Here is a 19,069-nt window from a genome sequence, read left to right on the forward strand (position 1 = left end):
GCTCTCTGAACACGCCAGCAGGGTGGAGAGTGGGACAGCCCCCCCCCATAGCCGCCTAGCCTTTTGCATCCTCCAAAGCTAACTGCAAACCTATTGCCAGCTTTGTCCATTTATTCAGCAGGATGTCTAAAAACATGCGTCCAGTTTTGGGGGTGAATCAGTCTTATTCCCCATGAAATGCGGGAAGGAAATAACATCCGTTTTGATTCGCCTTCAAAAGTGGTCTTTGGTAACAAGGGTTAAGCTCGATTTTCAGTGGGTCTAGTATAAGGTTATCTGTGGAGAAATGTGAGCTCTTAGCCTACAGCCCTGAACTCTTGCTTCTGAGTTTTAAAAACAACATGGGGGGGGGGGGGAAATCCTGGCCACATCATAAGGTAGAAGATAGTATTCCTGTCATCACCCCCAAGGCCTCCCACAGTGAAGGTAATTTGTTGATAATGAATATCACTATTGCTATTGCTGGCAGCTTCTAAACATTTCCTAAGAATGATTAATGCTAATTAATTGGTCTGGTTTTGGCTTTTTGGGGGCAGGAGAGTGAGTGATATGTACTGTATACCATTTCTGAACAGATGTAGCTGTTGCGGCTAATAGCCACCAAGTTAGATGTCTTCTGTGAGTTTGCTTAATCCCATGGCAGCAATGCAGAACCTTCATGGCCAGGAGCAGTTTTTCTTTGAATGCTGATTGCTGATGACCCAGTAACGGCAGGAGGGATCCCTTCGGTTTTGTGCTCTTCGTGCAGTTTGCCCAAAATTCACCTTGCTGACGAAGGGGGAACCTTTGGTCCGGTATAGCATGTTCTTCACCCTTTCCATATTAACGAATATGTCACATCTTGTGGCAGAGAGTTCCACAAGAGGTAGGAAACACCTCCCAAGATTTGCCCAGCCAGCTTGGCTTTTGACAGTTCTGGCTGATAATATGTGTTTCCACACCTTTCTGGAGCCTATGTTTCTGTGTACAGGAATTCTCCCTGCCCACCCGGAGCTACAGTTCCCAAAATGTGGAGCTGGGGGAAAGGAGGTTATGACTAGAGGCCATGCTAGCAGGGGATCATGGAAGTTGTAGTCCAGACAAGCAATGGATCCCGTTTCTGTGCCACGCTGCAATGTACACAGCCTCAGTGGTTGCAGAGTTACTAATCTGTCTCCTGTTTCTCTCCTTTGTCTCCCCCCCCCCAAAAGGTTGCAAAATCAAAGCGCTGAGGGCCAAAACCAACACCTACATCAAGACGCCCGTCCGTGGCGAGGAGCCAGTTTTTATGGTGACCGGGAGGCGGGAAGACGTTGCCATGGCGAGGAGAGAGATCATTTCTGCTGCGGAACATTTCTCCATGATCCGGGCCTCGCGTAACAAAGCGGGAAGCTCTTTCGGCAGTGCCCCCACCTTGCCGGGTCAGGTCACCATCCGGGTGCGAGTCCCTTACCGGGTGGTGGGTTTAGTGGTCGGGCCAAAAGGAGCCACCATCAAGAGGATCCAGCAGCAGACCAACACCTACATCATCACCCCGAGCAGAGACCGGGATCCTGTCTTTGAGATCACGGGGGCCCCGGGCAACGTGGAGCGAGCCCGGGAGGAAATCGAAACCCACATCGCTGTCCGGACGGGCAAGATCCTCGAATATAACAACGAGAACGACTTCCTGTCCAGCAGCCCCGACTCAGGCATGGAGAACCGTTACTCGGACGCCTGGCGCGTCCACACTCCGGCGCCCGGCTGCAAACCCCTCTCGACCTTCCGCCAGAACAGCTTGGGGTGCATCGGCGACTGCTCCGTGGACCCCGCCTACGAGACGCCCCGGCTCAACGACCAAAACGACTTCAATTACAGTTACCTCTTCCCTAATTACGGCGTCAACAAGCAAGATCTGTATTACGGGGTCCCCGAATCCGGGACTCCCCTGTGGGCAGGGCAGGAGAACACCAACCCTGTGTCTGTCCTCTTCTCCAAGCAGCAACGGTCCAGCAATGCCGGCGCTCTGCACCCCAGTTCTCATCGCTCCCCGTCCTCCTCCATCCAAGAACCGCCTCTCTCCGGGCTTCCCAGAAGATCTCAGGCTGAGTCCTCCTTGCAAGGATTTTCCAAATTGGGCGCTTCCGCCGCTGCCCGGACGTCCCTCTCGAGCAGCCGGGAGTGCATGGTGTGCTTCGAAAGCGAAGTGACCGCCGCCTTAGTCCCGTGCGGCCATAACCTCTTCTGCATGGAGTGCGCTGTGCGGATCTGTGAGCGGACCGACCCGGAATGCCCTGTTTGCCATGCAACGGCCACCCAGGCCATTAGAATATTTTCTTAAGCATTTTAAAAGGAGAAGAGAGAAAGAGAAAGGGGAGGGGGAAAACAAAAGGCAGAGAGACGGACAGTGTTTGGGTAAAAATTGGAGCGGCTGACAGGAAAAGTGTGGGAAAGTCCAAAACACAGGATGGAACACATCCGAAGAACAAACGGATGAATTGGGGGGGGGGGGAGGGCAAAAGAAAAGAAAGAAAGAGAAAAAAATTAATTTAAAGAAGAAAGAAATTATTTTAGCAGCAATGTATGTTATTTTTAAAAGAAAATAATGCTAACGGCGATGGTGGTGATGACTTTGGCGAGAAAATGGAGACGGAAGAGACAGAAATAGGGAGAAGACAGAGTCCTGGAAGTATGGGAGCTTTTTTTCCTTTTAAATTTTTGGACAGAGAACTCTTGAAGCGTGCGAGCGATTCGCAAGTGACGCAGAACGTGACATGGCGATCTCGGGGTTTGGGGTGTGATTGCCCCAGCCAGCAATTGGAGATCATTCATTATTGGACCGATCAAGGAATGAAGTGGGGGTGGGGAGTGAGATGTCTTCTCCTCCATCCCTCGACACGGGCGCCGGTCTTGGAACAGGATGGCCTAAAGTCGCCGGGCCTTCAACCTGCCCAGTGGACAAAAGCTTGGAAAGAAACGAAACCCGGAAAGGTAAACAGGAAAGAGAGAAAGAGAGAGAAACCATCAGCCTCTGAGGACCTGATCAAACGAGGGCACAACTGTATTACCTCAAACATTTAAAAAAAAGAAAAAGAAGCAGCTAAAGACCTTTATATTCTTTTTCCTCTATTTTTTTCGTAAGGAAAAAAAAAAAGTAAAATGAAATAAATAATATTTGAGCCAGTGAAAATGGGGGTGGGGGAGAGGGTTTTGTGCGGGAGGGGAAAGAGAGAGACTCCCCTCTAGGGAAAAATCTTCCTGGCCATTTTTAAATTTTCATTTTGAGTCTTCTGAGCCACTGCAAAGGTTTTTCGAACGTTGATTTTTTCTTTTTCCTCTTTGAGCAGGGATTCATCTAATAAGAATCAGGAGTCACTAACAGGGTATTTCCAAAACAGAAACGAAACCCCCACCACGTGCAGACGTAACCTTTCCAGATCTCCACGTGAGAAGGAGTATGGAAGGTCGACCTCCATGTTTGTACATTTTGCTTTTCATGGTTGCCAGCCAATGCCATTTGAAAGGTACACACCCGCAAACATAGACCCACATGCCCCCTCACACACACCCCAAAACAAGAGAGAGAAGGAAAACATGTTTTTCTTCCTTTCTTTCTCTTTTGATTTTTTTCCAAGAAAACCGACAATTTTTACACCAAAACCTAAGAAAGACAATAATGCAATACTGGCAACAAAGCCCACTTAAAACAAATCCACCAACCCTACAGACAGCAAAAAATGAAAAATAAAGTTATATATTATCTGTACAAATTAATGTGTTTATATATGATTTTGTCATCTTTTTAAACTGGACCAAAACTTTTGTTACTCAGATTCAAGTAAAGAGAAAAATAAGATAAAGAAAAAAAGTATTTCCTTATGGACCAAAACCTCTTCAACTCTCCTGACCTGGATCTTCCGGAGATATTGCCTACTTTTATATATTCTATTTTTTTCAGAATGAAGCAGACAGACACATGCTCGAAAAAGAAAAGAAAAAAAAGAAAGAGAAAAGAATTATAATTATACTAATAACGAATTGCCTTGTTGAAATCCTTAATCATTTCAAGACATTTGACTCCTGATTTTGTTTCCTCGTCTACTCAAGTTCAAACCGTTGGGAGTAGGAGAGTCGAGCAGGGGAACGCCTCTCTTTGCCGACATGCACACCCCAGCCACACAACAATAAAAAATAGCCAGGTTTGTCCAGCTTTGCTGCATGGATGCCAGATTGCTGAGAATCAAAGGAGTGGATTTAAGCCACCAAGTCCCGAGGCTTTTTTTTTTGTGGGTGCACACACACACATGCACACCATCTCTTCCCCTCTGCTCCTTCCTATTCCCTCGATGTTTTGCTTCGCATCTGTTCTCAATGCTTGGACCTTTGTGGAGGAGAAAACTTTGGAAGCACGAAGCTTTGTTAGGGATAGTTCTGAAAAAGAAGGTCTTCTGAAGGTCCCCCCTTACCTTTGTATACTTTCTGAGACTTTTGTTCTATCTTAACAATACACTGTCCCTCAGAATAATCTCCTCTTCCTCCACCCCACACCTTTCTCTCTCCCTGTCCTAAAAACCATCCTTTTGACTTTCTGTTCATGTTTTTTTAAACCTTGATGGTCCTCCTCAATCCTCTACAGGCAGAGCTGGGTGTACTCTCGTGCATTCTGCTAACAAAGGGGCAACAGCTGTAGAAATTATTCGTTTGTATAGTTGGACCCTCTCCTTCTTTGCTTTGGGAAGGAGTGCACAGCTCTGCTTGGCACCAAAGTTCAGACCCTTGGCCGTAGAAGACTGGATCTGTGGTTGTGCCGGAGCAGCTTCAGATAGCTCTTGTTCAAAACCTCCATGATTCCCCGCATGGCCAGATTCTCTCCTCATCCTAGGCTGGTGCAGAATCTCTCAAGAATACACACAGCTCTGCCTGCTTGCCCTTCGTTGGCTCAGCAAAACAGCACGTGGGGACGTGGCCTCCGATTTACGGTCTGGGTTGGGACTGCTGGGTGGGTCGGTTATTTTTAAAAGCTGGCAGAATATACGCCATCATCCAAAAATTTGAAAGAACAAGAGGATGAGATAAAGGATGGCCAACAGATCCTACGTTCTGCACTATGAAAAGAATAAGTCGATATTGTGTAAAAAGGGGACACTGTCAGCTTCCCTGTAGGCCTTCCCACCCTCCACCCGAAAACTAGTGTCGGCTTCATCCTGCACCACAGGGTTGTTGGGGTTATTTTATGCCAGCAGCCAGGTGTGTGAAAAACACCTCCCCATTCCTGGTTGATTCCTGTTTGGCTTAATCTTGTTCTGCTTCACAACCCAAGCTGCCTGCCCGTATTTCAAATTCCAGCGCCTAGGGGTCTCATCATGGCATTCCGCCGTCGCAGACCGCAAGGAATCTGCCCACGTACAAGGCGCCCAAGCAAAATTTCCTGCCCCAGGAAACGTGGCTGAAGGTTGCAAGGGAGTGAGCTTGGGCCAAACCAATCTTGGAGCTCTTGGTTTCCAGAGCCAGCAAATTGTAAATATTGTCAAAATTCATCGGACACTCCCCCAAAACTCATAGCAACTCCACAGGGCCAAAGGCCACCTTTCTATTCTCAGCTGGTCCCCTGGTCAGCCAGCAAAGCCACTTTCTATGCATTCCTTTTCAAAACCTGCAAAGACTTTAAAATTTTGGTTACCAGCCCCCCTGAGCCTTTTCCCCTCTAAAAAACAAAAACTCCCACAAATGGCTCATGGGGACCATTAACTCTGACAGTCTCCCCTTTTTCCCCTAAAAAGGAGAATTAAATATATAAAAATATAAATATATATATATATATAATCTATAATGCTTGTTTTATTCAATAGGATTGTAGAAATCCCAGTAGGAAACAAAAGAAGAAGAAATAAACGGGGTGGGGTCGGGAATACAGGGGGGAGGGCAGGAGAGAGAGAATATTGTGCTTTTTCTTTCTTTTTTTGAGCATAAGAGTGAGAGGAAACTGAACGGACGGACGGTGGATTTGGTTCCATGCTTTCTTGGTGGAGGAATTCTCTTGCTGATGTAGATAAAACGGGGTGTCGGGAGGAGAGGAAGAGGGGAGCAGGAGGAGGTTCAGACGATTTGGCGTCTGGTTGGGGACCCGCATTAGGGCGCTCTTGGTCCCTTTGGCAACCTCGCACACACGCACGCACACACACACCAAGCGGAGGTTGGCAGAAAGGGGTGTGTGGATGTCTTCTCTGGATTTAGTCGTTCTTGGCGGAGTGAAGTCTGTTTTGTAGTTCTCGTGAGGAAGTTTTCGGTCGATGTTTTCTTACGTTTTAATGCCAGGCAATGGAGAAAAGAGCGGAGGGGAATTGTCCTGGGGGGTTGGGGTGGGGTGGGGAAGATTTTAGCTTTGGCCCTTTAATGGGGTAAGGAAAGTGGAGAAAAGTAGCTGGGTGGGTGTGGGGTGGGTGGGATGGACGTGTATAAATCAAGTCCTCTGGTTTTCCCCATTGTCTTATTCGGGATGAAAAATTAAAACAGCTCCCCTAACCCCCCCAAAAAACACGCGATGCATGATGAAACTCTTAGCATATCCCCCCGCCCCTTTAAAAATAAAGAAAAATATGAATCCCAAACCAATAGACACACTTGCTGATTAGAAAAATAGAAGCGTCCTTTTATCGGGTCTCCGAGCTACTACTAGTGTTCGTGGGACAGCCCGGTGGGACCTCTTCTGCACTTGCTTTTTTGTTTTAAGGAAAACAACAGCAAAACGTTTTTAGTTCCAATAACCTTTTATCTTATCTATCTAATCTATATATACATATACATATATATTAAAAGAAAGCCTGATGTAGCAATTCTAGTTTAATAGCAGTATTTTAACTCCCATCTTTTAAAAAATATATATAAATATAAATATATATATATATATATATATATTTCCGTGAACTTGCCCTCCTTGTTATTTTTTAATGTAGCAAGAAAAAGAAAAAAAGGAAAAAAAAAGCCCTACTCAAAAGGTGCAGCGCCTCGTTTGCGTAAACCAACAGCTACCTCTGGTCAGAGAATGGGGCTGCCTACGTCTGGGAAACGGGGCCACCGGAGGGGGCATGTGGAACAGGACAGAGGAAGCACCTCACCCCCCAAAATTTGTGTGTGTGTGTGCGTGTGTGTGTGCGTGCATGCGTGCGTGCATGTGTGAGGTACCCACCCTGTACTGGTCACAAGTCCTTCTTGGCGCTTCACTCCCCATGCATTAGTGTTCCCAGTGCCTCTTGCACGAAGGGTATGGGAATGGATTTTCAAAATTCCTTTTTTTTAAAAAAAATATATGTATATATATATGGCAGAAAAAAAACCTGAAAAGAAAAAAAAAGAAAAGAAAAAATGCCCAAGACCTTAACATTTCACTCTTGACGTGCATCTTCCTTGGTAGCGAGATAAGAGATCCCTCGTTGGTCTGATTCACCAGCAATAAAGATGACACACACACACACATATACAAAGATGATGATAAGAATAAAAAACTTCTTAAAAGGCAGTCCCTCCTCCAAGACCACCCGATAAGCTCCTGGTAACTCAGGAACATCTAATTTCTGCCCATTCTTGAAGCAACCCAAGGTCTGGGGAGGAATTCAAGCGCATGGGGCTGGACAGCCAGAGGGGTGCTGAAGGACCCACCAGCGTTCTCTTAGCAACTCCATGGTAGATCTCAGGCGGTGGGGCTCGGTTGCTCCTCCTTGATTTGTTTTGTTTTTTTGGCCTGTAGCTCCCAGAAACCCACAGCCAGTCCAAAAGGAGTTCCTTTTTTTCTGAGAAAGATCTTCTGCCTGAAACCCCAGAGGGCGATGGCCACCGGTCAAGAGTGGACATTACCCTGCTAGACTGATCTGGGTCGGTCAGAGCAGGTAGCTTTGTAGAAGGTGGTAGTGGCCAGATTTCCATTATAAGCAGCAGCGTCCACGTACTTTAGGCTTCGGCGCTCACATCTGGCCCCCACAGCGGTGGGTTGTGGAGGCAAACTTGTCTCTTTGGCCCCCGCCTGGAGAGACCTGTGACCGGAGGCATATTCACTCCATTACTCACGGCATCCAGCTGCTTCATGGGACTGCCCCATCTTTCCATTGATCAGAGATGGGACGTCCTTGTGGACAACATTTCCCAGAATCCCCGATGGCTCCTTGTGGACTTTAGAGAGTTATATTTTAAAAAAGAACATGAAAACAGACACACTCCATGACTGCCCAATTTGGTTACCGCACCGACAGGAATTCTTGTTAATCTAGCCGAAAGGGTTTAATCTTAATAGGGGCTGACCTGACGTTTAGGGGCACCTTGGTTTGCACGAGGGGTCCAACCTTTTGTAAAGTCAATTCCACGTGCAAAAATTCATGCAGCCCTAAATTCAGTTTTGCCCCTCCTGGCCAAAGAGACCGTGGCCACATAGAGACCTGTAGCGACACTTAAGGTCTTTGCATAGCCAGAGAACCTGGGGGCGCCTGCCACCCCTGGGGAAGCACGTGAAGAACGGGGAACCCAAAAAATTGCATACAAATGTCTTCAGAAGGGAAAGCCCAAGGAAGAATGGAAAGGCATTGAAGCAACGGAGTTGGCTGGTTTCTGGAGCAAATCCCAAACTTTTCAAATGGAGCTTTGATGGCATTGAATTTGGAAGCTTTAACAATTATTACTATTATTATTAAGGAATTTTAAATTCTGGAACCCTAACTAGGGCTGGGGCTTTGAGAACTCAAAACTGGGATCTTGGCATCCAGTTTAATTTTTAAAGAATGATTTGATTTCACTTTGGTCAGAACTTTCAATTTCAAACTCTCAGATCAGGCATGAATGAGTACTTTGTCCATCCGTGTTTTATCAGCAACACAGGGGTGCGTTTTGGGTTCTACAAACTTCAAAATCTTAAACAAATAGGTTTTTTTAAAAAGGGCTGTCACCTGATGGGGTTTAATTGATTGTTTCAAGTAATCAATTAAGGTAAGGCTAGTTTGCATCTAAAGGGGGTGGGGTAAAGTTTCCAAAGAAAATCTCATCATTTGTGTGGTCTTCAGTTCTACCTACTTCTGCCAGGGCTGGTATAATCTTAGCGGAGGAAATCCCATTAGATGCCTCTTCTAAGACAGTTAGAAGTCAGTTCTCACAAGTTTCCATCTACTTGAACTAATTTTAAAATAATTAAATTACACGGACCATTGAGGAGTGGCGCCTTGTTTATTCCAAATGTATAGGTGTGTGTGTTTATACTGATAATCAATTATCCTTCACCCTCCCCCAAAAAAGGTTGCAGCCCTAAATTCATGACTTGAGTGCTGGGATTGTCAGTGATTTGTTTTTTAATGCCTGGATGAGAAATTTTCCTCTCTGGATTTCGGTCCTCTGTGGAATTTCAAATTGGAAGACCAACTTTAGGCAGGCGGTGAGACCCGGTGGGATCCTGAATGGGGGGGAGTCGTCTTTAATCTCTGCATTGTTTGGTATGGGAAAAGCAACTCATCCACGTGATATGAAAAGCCACTGTTTAGAAGTGTTTTCCTGTGAAGAGATGAGATATGGAATTGGGGGTGTTTATTCCGAGGATTCAGTTGTAATCATTGCAACTTGCTTGACATAAATGGTACGAAGAACAGTAGGATTGCAACGGATTTAAACAAAAGAAATTCAGATTTTGGGTTGAATGAATGTCATATGCACAATCTGAATTACAGAAATATTTGTAGGTGGTGGAAAGTATATTTTCTCCCTCTCTTTTTCATTCTCTCTCTCTCTTACACACACACACACACACACACACACACACACACACACACTTGTACAAATACACTTCTAAAAATTCCTGACAATGCAAGGCTATGACTGTTAACCCTCTTGAATCAAATCGACAGCAACAAACATTTCAGTCTTTTATTCCTTTCCAGTTTCGTTTGGTTTTTGGTTTTTCCTTGATCAATGTGCATTTACTTGCCTGGTTATTTGGATTTTATTTTGTTTTTTAATGGTTCTTAACGGAGAAGGGGGGAAAGATGAAAAAAAATTAGAACATTTCTTTATAATTTAATATTCTATTTTAATAAATGCATTTATTACATGTAAATGTAGTAAGGAACTGGGCTAAATAAAAAAATACTTTTTATTAGGTAATTTATTATAAGGAAAAAAAGGATATTTTATTTTATGATAAAGTGATCCTTAAAAAGATTAGAATGTTTAGAATATATGTAGGTTAAAAATACATTTGTATCCAGAGTATTGCTTAAAAAGTGTTTTTAATATATGTTTCACTTTTTTTCCTTCCTCTTGTGTGTGCGCGTATGTGTGTATAAGTGGATAGTTATGGTAAGAATAGCCCTTCCCAGGGAAAAAAAGACCTGTCATAAAGTTGTATTTTAATGAATTGGATAAAAGAGTGCCACTTCGAAAGTATGCAGATATTTGCTTTTGCTTTAAAAGGTACCCTTCGCAGGCAAACATTTCTATTTGAATTGTTTGGTTGGATGGGTTAAAAATTAAATCCACGCCTGGAAACTCAGTCATGTTGCAAATATGGGTTGATCTTGGATCAGTTTCTTTTCCCCTGGATGGATCTATTTGGATCCACGGAGTTGGGTTTGCAGAATTATCACTTTAGGTTCTGTGAGCAAATTTTGGGGACAGCCCTTGTGAGCTACCCCCCCCCCGCCTGCCTTTCGGATCAGGGATTCTTCCCAGATATTGGAGGGGCCGTCCGGCATGGAGAATTCTGAGAAATGTAGTTCAAAAAAAGTCCAGTGGGCAGTTTTCCTTAGGTTGGTTTTCACCCTGGAATTGCCTTTCACGTGGAGATGTAGGCTGGGCAGACTGGCTGGGGGAAAAGTAAGCAGGAAAAAAAAGACTGAAATTCTGGGCAGAACGGGAGAGGTGGCCTTAAAACGAAATGAGGAACGGCCACCTTTTCTGTTGCCATTTGGCAGCAGGGGGTCAGACTAGATGACCTTTAGGATCCCTTTCGACTCAACGTTTGAGTCCACAAGATCCTTTTTTCTTTTTCTTTTTTGCTTAGCTAGACAGGATTTGCAATACCTGGGCCTTGTTCAAGGTATGACTCTAGGGACAGATGTCTATACCAAATTGCCATGCATCGGGGTGCCTCTGCTCTCTAAGATTGGGGTTTTGTGCAGAAAAATGGAGATCTCTCTTGAACAAACTGCCATTCCCGGGTAGAAAGCTGATATGCTGGTTTGTAGGGCAGCTCTGGCTCCAGAAGATCCCGATTCGGTCTTAAAGGACAATGAGATTTCTAAGTCTTCTACCTTTGAAAGAAGTTTCCTTAAAGTAGAGAAATAGCCCAGATGGATTTTGCTCAGAGAACCATTTTGTAGTTTTTGACCAAAAAGTGAGAAAGAGAGAGAGAGAGAAAGAGAGAGAGAAAAAAGGAATCACTAAGTATAAAAAAGGAACCTTTCTAAAAGTATAACACTATCTAATGTATTTCTTATAATCCTATAGAAGAGAAAGAAAAAAAGAATAGTAAATGCTACCCATATAAATATATAAAGAAATTGATAATCCCAGACTAAGCAGAATGTAAAATAAACTGTTAACCAAGGTCAGAAATTATTATTTTCTGTTTGTTTATTAATGCGCCCGCCTAGGTCCTCCTTCTGGATAGACGACATTCCCTAGCTGAAATCTGAACCACACTTCGGTCGCTTTCTGTCAGTCAGAGCGGTAACGTTATTTTTTTTTATAGACAAGAGAAAACTGTGGGATCTAATAATAATTCCTTTTGTGGGTGGGGGAAGAATATTTTTGGTTTGTTAATGTTGCTCTTTATAAAGAAGAAGAATCAGATGCACGAAGAAGGAGACGAGGCTTTATGTTTTAAAACTGACTTTTTGCACCTGCTCTGAGCTACAAAAACGGCTGGTTTTTGAACAGAAAAGAGAATTGAGACTTTGTTTCCTTTGAAAGGAAGAGAAAGGGCATTTCTCAAAAAAAAAAAAAAACAACCTGTGGAGTTGAGGAAAGTCTTGAAAGGGGCGCGTTGAAGCTGTTATAATTTTAGCTGCCGCGTATGCAAATAATCACAGGTCTGTGGGCTATAATTAATACCAGGACCTTGAGACTCAGCAGTCGAAGGGGTGGCAGCAGGTTTGAATTGGTGCCCCTTAATCATCATCATCATCATCATCATCATGAGGTGCTGTCAAGTCAGTTTTGACTTACCTGCAACATTTTTCAGGGTTTCCCAAGTAGAGAAGACTCCGAAGGGTTTCCCCCTTCCCTTCTTCCGGGGTTGCCCTGGGACTCCTGTGCTGCTTTTGCCCCCAAGGCCACCCAGGCTGGCTCTTCTCTCCCAGAAGCCCCAGTGGGGGATTCGAACTCCCAACCCTCTGGCTCTGCAACCAGATGGCTCAACCACTGAGCTGCCCCTTTTTGACAGCTTCTTTCATTGGAAGTAGCAAGTCGGCCTCATCAGACAGCCCGTTCGTTCTTCCTTCCTCTAGTCCCGTCTGTAGCGTATTTATCCAGAACAATAAAACAAATTAAATTAAAATAGACAAGGCACCAGATCACACAGAGGCCTTCCTTCCATCCAGGAACATTTTCCAGTGTAGTTTAAAAAAAAATAAAAAAACACCTCGCCACGGCAGCTATAACTTTTGTCCCATCTCTCCATTCCTCGAAATTTCGTGGTTAAGAGGCTGACCTGTTTTTCCCCAGAGAAACTCAGCCGAATCGACAGTTCAGACACACCAAGTACAGATTAGACCTTTGCATCACCTCCTGATCAGGTCCCCCCCTCAAACTGGTCAGAATTTCCAATAACTGAACGAGATGGACTGATAGTCTGGAGATACAAATGTGGACTTCAAATAATGCAATTAGGGAGTGACACACCTTCCAGTTTTCAAAGTGTGGCTTTCTGAAAACAGCAAAAACACAGTCATTATGTTCCACATCCAGAGATAGCTTTGTAGATTAACAGATTTAACTCTTTATGGAGACTTTGATTTGGTGGGGATCGGTGAACTCCCTCCGGATTTTGGTCCGAACCATCCGAGGTGCTGAATCTCGGCCCTGGGATGGAATAAAGCAACATGCTTTATTCCTTTCTGTGGAATTGTGGCCCCCGCTGGTCCCCACCGTCGTTCTGGAGGAGGCTGGCATGGAGACAGAGTGATTCCGCTGTGCCAAAAACCGACTGCTGCTTTTATGGGTCAGATTTACAGCCGTCAAATGCTTCACAAACCTTTGTCCTAATGCTGGTCCTAAATCCGTTACGGTGCTTTGTCATGTCCATCTCAAATACTTCCTGACCTCTTCAAAAGTGGGCGTTTGGCAGGTCCTGATGGATTCTCTCGTTTTTATAGGTGCTGCTTAGGATCCGTCTCAATAAGGTTGGCCCTACAGTTGCCACGAGCAGCTGATGCTGAGATGCGGCAGCAAGGAGAAAATCCGGCTTACTTTTACGTAAAAGCAAACTGGACAGCCACTTACTGTCAGCCTCTACCAATAGGAAATCTTTCTCTTAGTTCCGTGCTTCTATGATCCAAATCTAGTTTGGAACAGAATTTTTAGGTCCTTCGGCAATCTAAAGAATTAAGAGTCAGTTTCCTTGTTTCATTGTCTCTGTTTTTATTTTTTGCTTGTTTACTTTTTTTAAAAAAAATTAAACCTTGTTTTGTTCTTTTGGTTTTATACTTGAACCGCGATACAGTTGATGCCCTGGACTGAAACTCAGATGCACTTTATAGATGTCTCGAGTACACATTCAAACCGGTTTTTAGATGCCACGGTCACAACTGCAGTTTCCCACAATAATTCTGATTTTCTCAAGTTCATGGAGAGTTCTTTTAAAAGAACTTATAATAAATGTCTAATTACGGTCATTGACCAGCAAAGAAAGGCCCTCTTGCTAATTCCTGGGATTTAATGCAGGCAAGAAACCACCCTAAAATAAACCGGTTTAAATTTGTAGGGCAGAAATTTTGATGATGGTTCTACCCCAACAGTGAATTCTAATCATTGCTCTAGTTGAAGGCAGAAGCAAAGATAATTTCACATTGTCTTGAGTAATTGTAGCTGATTGCTTCTCATAAAAAGGTTTCACAGTTCTAGGGAGAGATGTATGTGTTGCTTTTCACTGAATTTTATTAAAAAATTGCCGTCTGGATTGAAAACTGGGACCTGCGTTTAGGGTGCTTGGGTTTAAAATACAAGTGTTCCTCGTTGGCCTCAGTAACATTTACTTCTTTTATGCACAATCTGGAATCCTTCCAGTTGCTATAGAAGTAAAAGGGAATTTAAGGTCTTAATCTAGGATTTCACCTTCTGGGTCAAGTGGGAGAATTCAGTTTTGTTGTCTCCTGAAATTGGTTCATTGAAAACGAAATGGCTCCAGATTTATAGTGTTGCAGTGCATGTTCCCATGATATTGTAAGGGGAAATCTAAACCTGTGCTAACTGGACTATGTTTAGTTATTGTAGCATTCAGGGCCTGAAACAGTCAAATTCAGAGTCAATTTAATTTTGGATTAACTAGTTGAACGGCTGTTGCTATTAAAATGATTGCAGAACGCCTTTCCTGGGGGTGGATGGCCCTCTCTTTTCCCAGGTCACAGAGTCAGGAAATTCTGATGGAAAGTTGAAATAGGAAACTGGGTCCCTGTCGCCCTAATCAATGGGATTTTCCTAGAGGCACCCATTGAAATAAATAAATTGGCGTCTTGTCCTGGACATTTTCGGAATCAGAAAAGTAAAAGAGTGTGCTGAGCTAGAAAAGTTCTCCCACAAAACTTTCATAAACAGACTGGTAAAACTTGCATGGCGGTGATGGTTGGCTAAAAGGAGGTCCCTTTCTGGCTTCATCATCCCCATTGAGAGACGGGGCCTGAGCCTTTTGCCCTATAGGTAACCCTCTTCCCGGATCTCTTTTTGAGTGGAAAAATGGGGGGTTTGGAGTGCCAGATCCCCTGTCTTGTGCCTCCTTGCCTACCCACCTGTGACTAACAATAATAAGGGCAGGATTTTTTAACACAACACTGGTGCTAGAATGACCTTTTCTGTACAGTCTTAGATGAGACGAGTCAGTTGCTGACACACACACACCCTGAGCAGATGAAAGATGGGTTTCCACTCACCCCATCCTGCCTGTGTGTGTGTGTGTGTCCCCTTTCAACCCGGTCTCTACAACCCTGTGTCATTGAGGGGCTGGACTAGATGCCCTTTGGCTTCCCTTCCCACTCTATTGTTCCATGGCCGCTCTGTGACCCAGGAGTACCCCAGCATATGGCCGGATTGTCACCGGCGGAGGTGTAAAACCGGTTTGACCCTACACAGAGTTTGATCACTTTACCTCTTTGGATGGCAGAGGCCAGAATCTCCCAGATTCTAGGGGGATCCCAAGAATCTGGGGCTATGAGGAATGGGTGCTGACCTGGTTTTAATTTTGCAGGGAAGTTTTTCCCCGAAAGCCCCTCTCCCTACAAAGCATGATTTTATGGCTTCTTGGGAATCCAGTCCGCCCCTCCACCAGGGCCAGGTTTGCAGGCTGGGATGGTGCTGATCTTTGGAAATCTTTAGCGTAGCTTGATTTCACCATTTCTTCTGCTGTACCTCTTAAGCCCTAAAAAGTCTGGGGCATGCAAACTAATGAGGGCTGTGGTCTTTTTCTCACATGGTGCTGAAATCTTTCTTCTGATTTACAGTTTTTATGACGATGTATGCTGGTGCTGCGCTGTTTGATTTTGTACTCCTATTTCTGGCCCGGATCCTTGACTGTAACAATAGGAAATTTCTTTGTCATAGGACATTTGTAAATCAATCTTTGGAAGTTGGTAACGCATTTCTGCTAGTGTCTTTTTTTTTTCCTCTCTTACATTTTTATTTAACTTGTTTTTTTAATAAAATAAACCCTCTCTTTCTCTTTCTATCTCTCTGTCTGTGAAAACCCGAGAGGAAAAGAGAGATGGAGGGAGAGAGAAGCTGATAAATTTTAACCCATACGTACAGAAGAATTAAATGAAGAGAAGAAAAAGAAGAATTAAGGAAAAAAAAACTAGTTAGACTCAGTGTCTGAGTTTGGAGGCATATAGTTAAAAGGAAAAAAAAAGATTTTAAAAAAATTAAAGTTAAGAAAAGAGAATAATGATGTTGCACAACTTGTAAGAAAACAAAGAAGGGAAAGGGTTATTGTATTAAATGTGCTAAATTACATTAAGAACTTAATTTTATTAAAGTATTATTACTTAAGAGATGTGGAGTCTTGGTCTTGATTGATTCTTTTTAATACCATGAATGCATAAGGGGAGGCGAAAGATTTCTGAAACCACTCCAGCTTGAAAGTGAAACACTGGCTCTTTGCTCTGCCCTGGAATCTTGTCCGAATTACCACCAGATCCAGTCCCTTTTTGCATCCTAGACCAAAGCCAGTGGGTTGCAAAGCCGGTGGGTTGCAAACTAGCACCGTTTAAAACATCTCATCCCAGTAACTCTTTTTTCCTTTTTATAATTTTTAAAAGCAGTATTTTGAGGTTTTTAAAACCATGAATTAGGAAACCAGCTGTCAAATTAAGCTTTGTAACCTTGTAAAATAAATTTTAAAAAACTTACTTTGATGGGTTAATGTTTGCCGGTTGGTGCCCCCACTCGGCTTTGGAGTTTATCAACAGCTAGAGTTCCTTGCTCCTTTTGGGGGCTACTTTATCCTGGGTCAGACCCTTTTCCATGCCTGTGCCACTCCATCAGCGACTTCAGTGTGCTTTGCTGTGTTAGGCTGCAGGCATCATCTGGTCAAGGGGGATTTGCGGGCATTGCTGGCCAGCCGTTCTCTTTTCCACTCGGAGCAAACTGAAATCAGGCTTTTCCCTCTTTTTTTCTGCTTCAAACTGTTCCTTCAACAACCGGACTCCCTCCCTTGTACGGCTGAACATTGCCCACCCCAGAGGCCAGGGCCCGTGATCGCACGTCTGCTCTTGGGATCAACCCGTTCTCAAGTTGCTGCAAGCAGTAGCTTTTGTTCAGAAGTTGGGAGAAGTGAGTTTTGAACCTCTGTTTCCAGACCGTGGTGGTTGAAAGATTATGGGAATTACAGTCTTAGGGTCTTTTGATGCAGCCTACAATCGCATGGGCTTTATTTGCTGCAGCATCACATGCCCGGCTCATGTGTAGCTTGTGATCTAGTGAGAAACGCCCTCCCCCCGCCCAAGATCCTTCTGGTGCCAGCTGCCACACCTCCCCCATCTGTTCGCCTGATTTCTCCTGTCTAATTGCAGACCTGCTACATGAATCTCGGTTGAAATTCAGCTTGTTGAGTTTGGCCCGGTTCTCTGATCCCTTAAAGCCGTGAATCCTGATCCTCTCTTCTGAAACGTCGGCCCAAATCCTGCTGGGCGGGTGGGTGCCACCTGCGCAAGAGGAGTGATGCCCTTGGCCGCTGCAGGTGGGCCCCTTCTTCCAGACTTCCTTTTCTCATTTTGGGGCTCACACACAACTTGGCCACCTTGCACAAATGCAAACCCTGAAACAGACAAAGAGAAGCAGTACCTGTGTGGCCGTCTGGCACGGCCCGTAAAATCACTTTCGCCACTGTGCTGCACAACTGGATTCCAGCCCTTCGCTCCCTCTCTTTCCTTGGTGGCGCCTGTGGGTAGGATGATGATCTGCCCCCTCCATGCCCTCATCCAGGTCATTGCAAGTTCTGACTTTATGTTGGCAGAAAGGAAACGTGTGTGTGTGTGTGTGTGTTTGTGTGTGTGTTTGTGTTTATGGGGACTTATTTAGAGCACCTGCCAGTCTGGGAAAATTAGAATATTACTTCATCTCTCCCCTTCTTCTGCTAAGCTTTTGCTGGATGAGATGACCTCACCGCCTGGTCCAGGCGTGTCCGAAGCAGATGGCCGGGCCAGGCAGATGGGCTGCCTGCCATGTCCAGCTCTCAGGAACCTCGAACACAGACCTCTGCAGATTGCACAAGAGGGCACGGACTTACAAGCAAAAGCACAACTTCCTGCCTCCTGGCCTAGCCGGTGGCTGCCGTCTGTCCTGCAGTGCAGGGGGCAGAGAGGTGACCCTGCCCATGCTGCGGGGGGCCTGGATCCGGAAAGCAGAGGAGGCGGAAGGTGTGCACTATATAGAACGACAGATGGGTGTGTAAATTCCTGGTGTGGTGGAGGAGGAGGAGGAGGAGGGGAGAGGGAGGGAAGGAAGGAAGGGAGGAAGGAAGGAAGGAGGGGGCATCCCATCATAAGCAGTTCTGGAACAAACAGAGGGGCTCTGAACCCAAGCCCCTCCACTGCCGTCCTATCCAGTCTAGACTATACAGAGGAAGAGGGTATAAAAGGGGACCCAGTGCAATTTCAGACGAACCATCACCCAACCCAGGTCAGGAACTAGCTGGCGGGGAGACGGGGCCCTCGGCTCTTTGATCTGCCATGGCACCCCCTGCAGGGAATGCTCCTAAAGCAATCCTGAGTGCCGGACACCCAGGCTTGGTCAAGGGTGTTTCCCTTGTCAAGTGGCCAGAGGAACATCCTGCCACTTGACAAGCGTCCCGTTTGAGATGACCCTAGAAATCAGCTGACCACAGCTGTCGTTGAAGACTTCTATCTGTTTGTATAACTTCTCTTCTCCGAGCTAAATAGACCCTGCTCTTTTTTATTCCCCCCCCCTCCCATGTTCAGACCCATCATCATCATCCAGTCTGTGCATGATTCAGGTGGTTTCTCACCCTGTCCTACCTCGTGGGGTTGTTGTGAGGAGGAGAGCCTTGTTACTAACAGCTGGGGAGGGGGTCTGTGAAGCTAACAGGGCACTACCCTTTCCTGCAGTGGGGGGGGGAGGAAACCAATAAAATTAACGGTAGGGATTGTTAAATGATAAAGGCCAAGCCACTTTCTGGGCCAGGAAAGCAGCATCATCGCCAACCGAGGCAAAGGTGAGGAAACGGTCAGCTGTTATTGTTTAGTCCTGTCCGCCTCTTCGTGACCCCATCGACCAGAGCACGCCAGGCCCTCCTGTCTTCCACTGCCTTGCGGAGTTGGGTCAGGTTCATGCTGGCAGCTTCAGTGACCCTGTCCAACCATCTCGTCCTCTGTCGTCCCCTTCTCCTCTTGCCGTCACACTTTCCCAACATCAAGGT

General features: G+C 45.2%; 1 protein-coding gene across 1 annotated transcript in view; it reads left to right on the top strand.

Moving 5' to 3' along the window:
* Positions 1 to 16,184, top strand: part of MEX3A (mex-3 RNA binding family member A) — a 30,379-nt gene extending 14,195 nt beyond the window's left edge. Inside the window, 1 exon segment of the mRNA XM_078382132.1 lies at positions 1,191 to 16,184. Within this exon segment, the coding sequence (XP_078238258.1) occupies positions 1,191 to 2,299 (1,109 nt within the window). The 3' untranslated portion in view covers positions 2,300 to 16,184.
* The last annotated feature ends 2,885 nt before the right edge of the window (positions 16,185 to 19,069 follow it).

Source organism: Pogona vitticeps, chromosome 15, assembly GCF_051106095.1.
Source record: "Pogona vitticeps strain Pit_001003342236 chromosome 15, PviZW2.1, whole genome shotgun sequence".
NCBI lineage: Eukaryota > Metazoa > Chordata > Lepidosauria > Squamata > Agamidae > Pogona > Pogona vitticeps.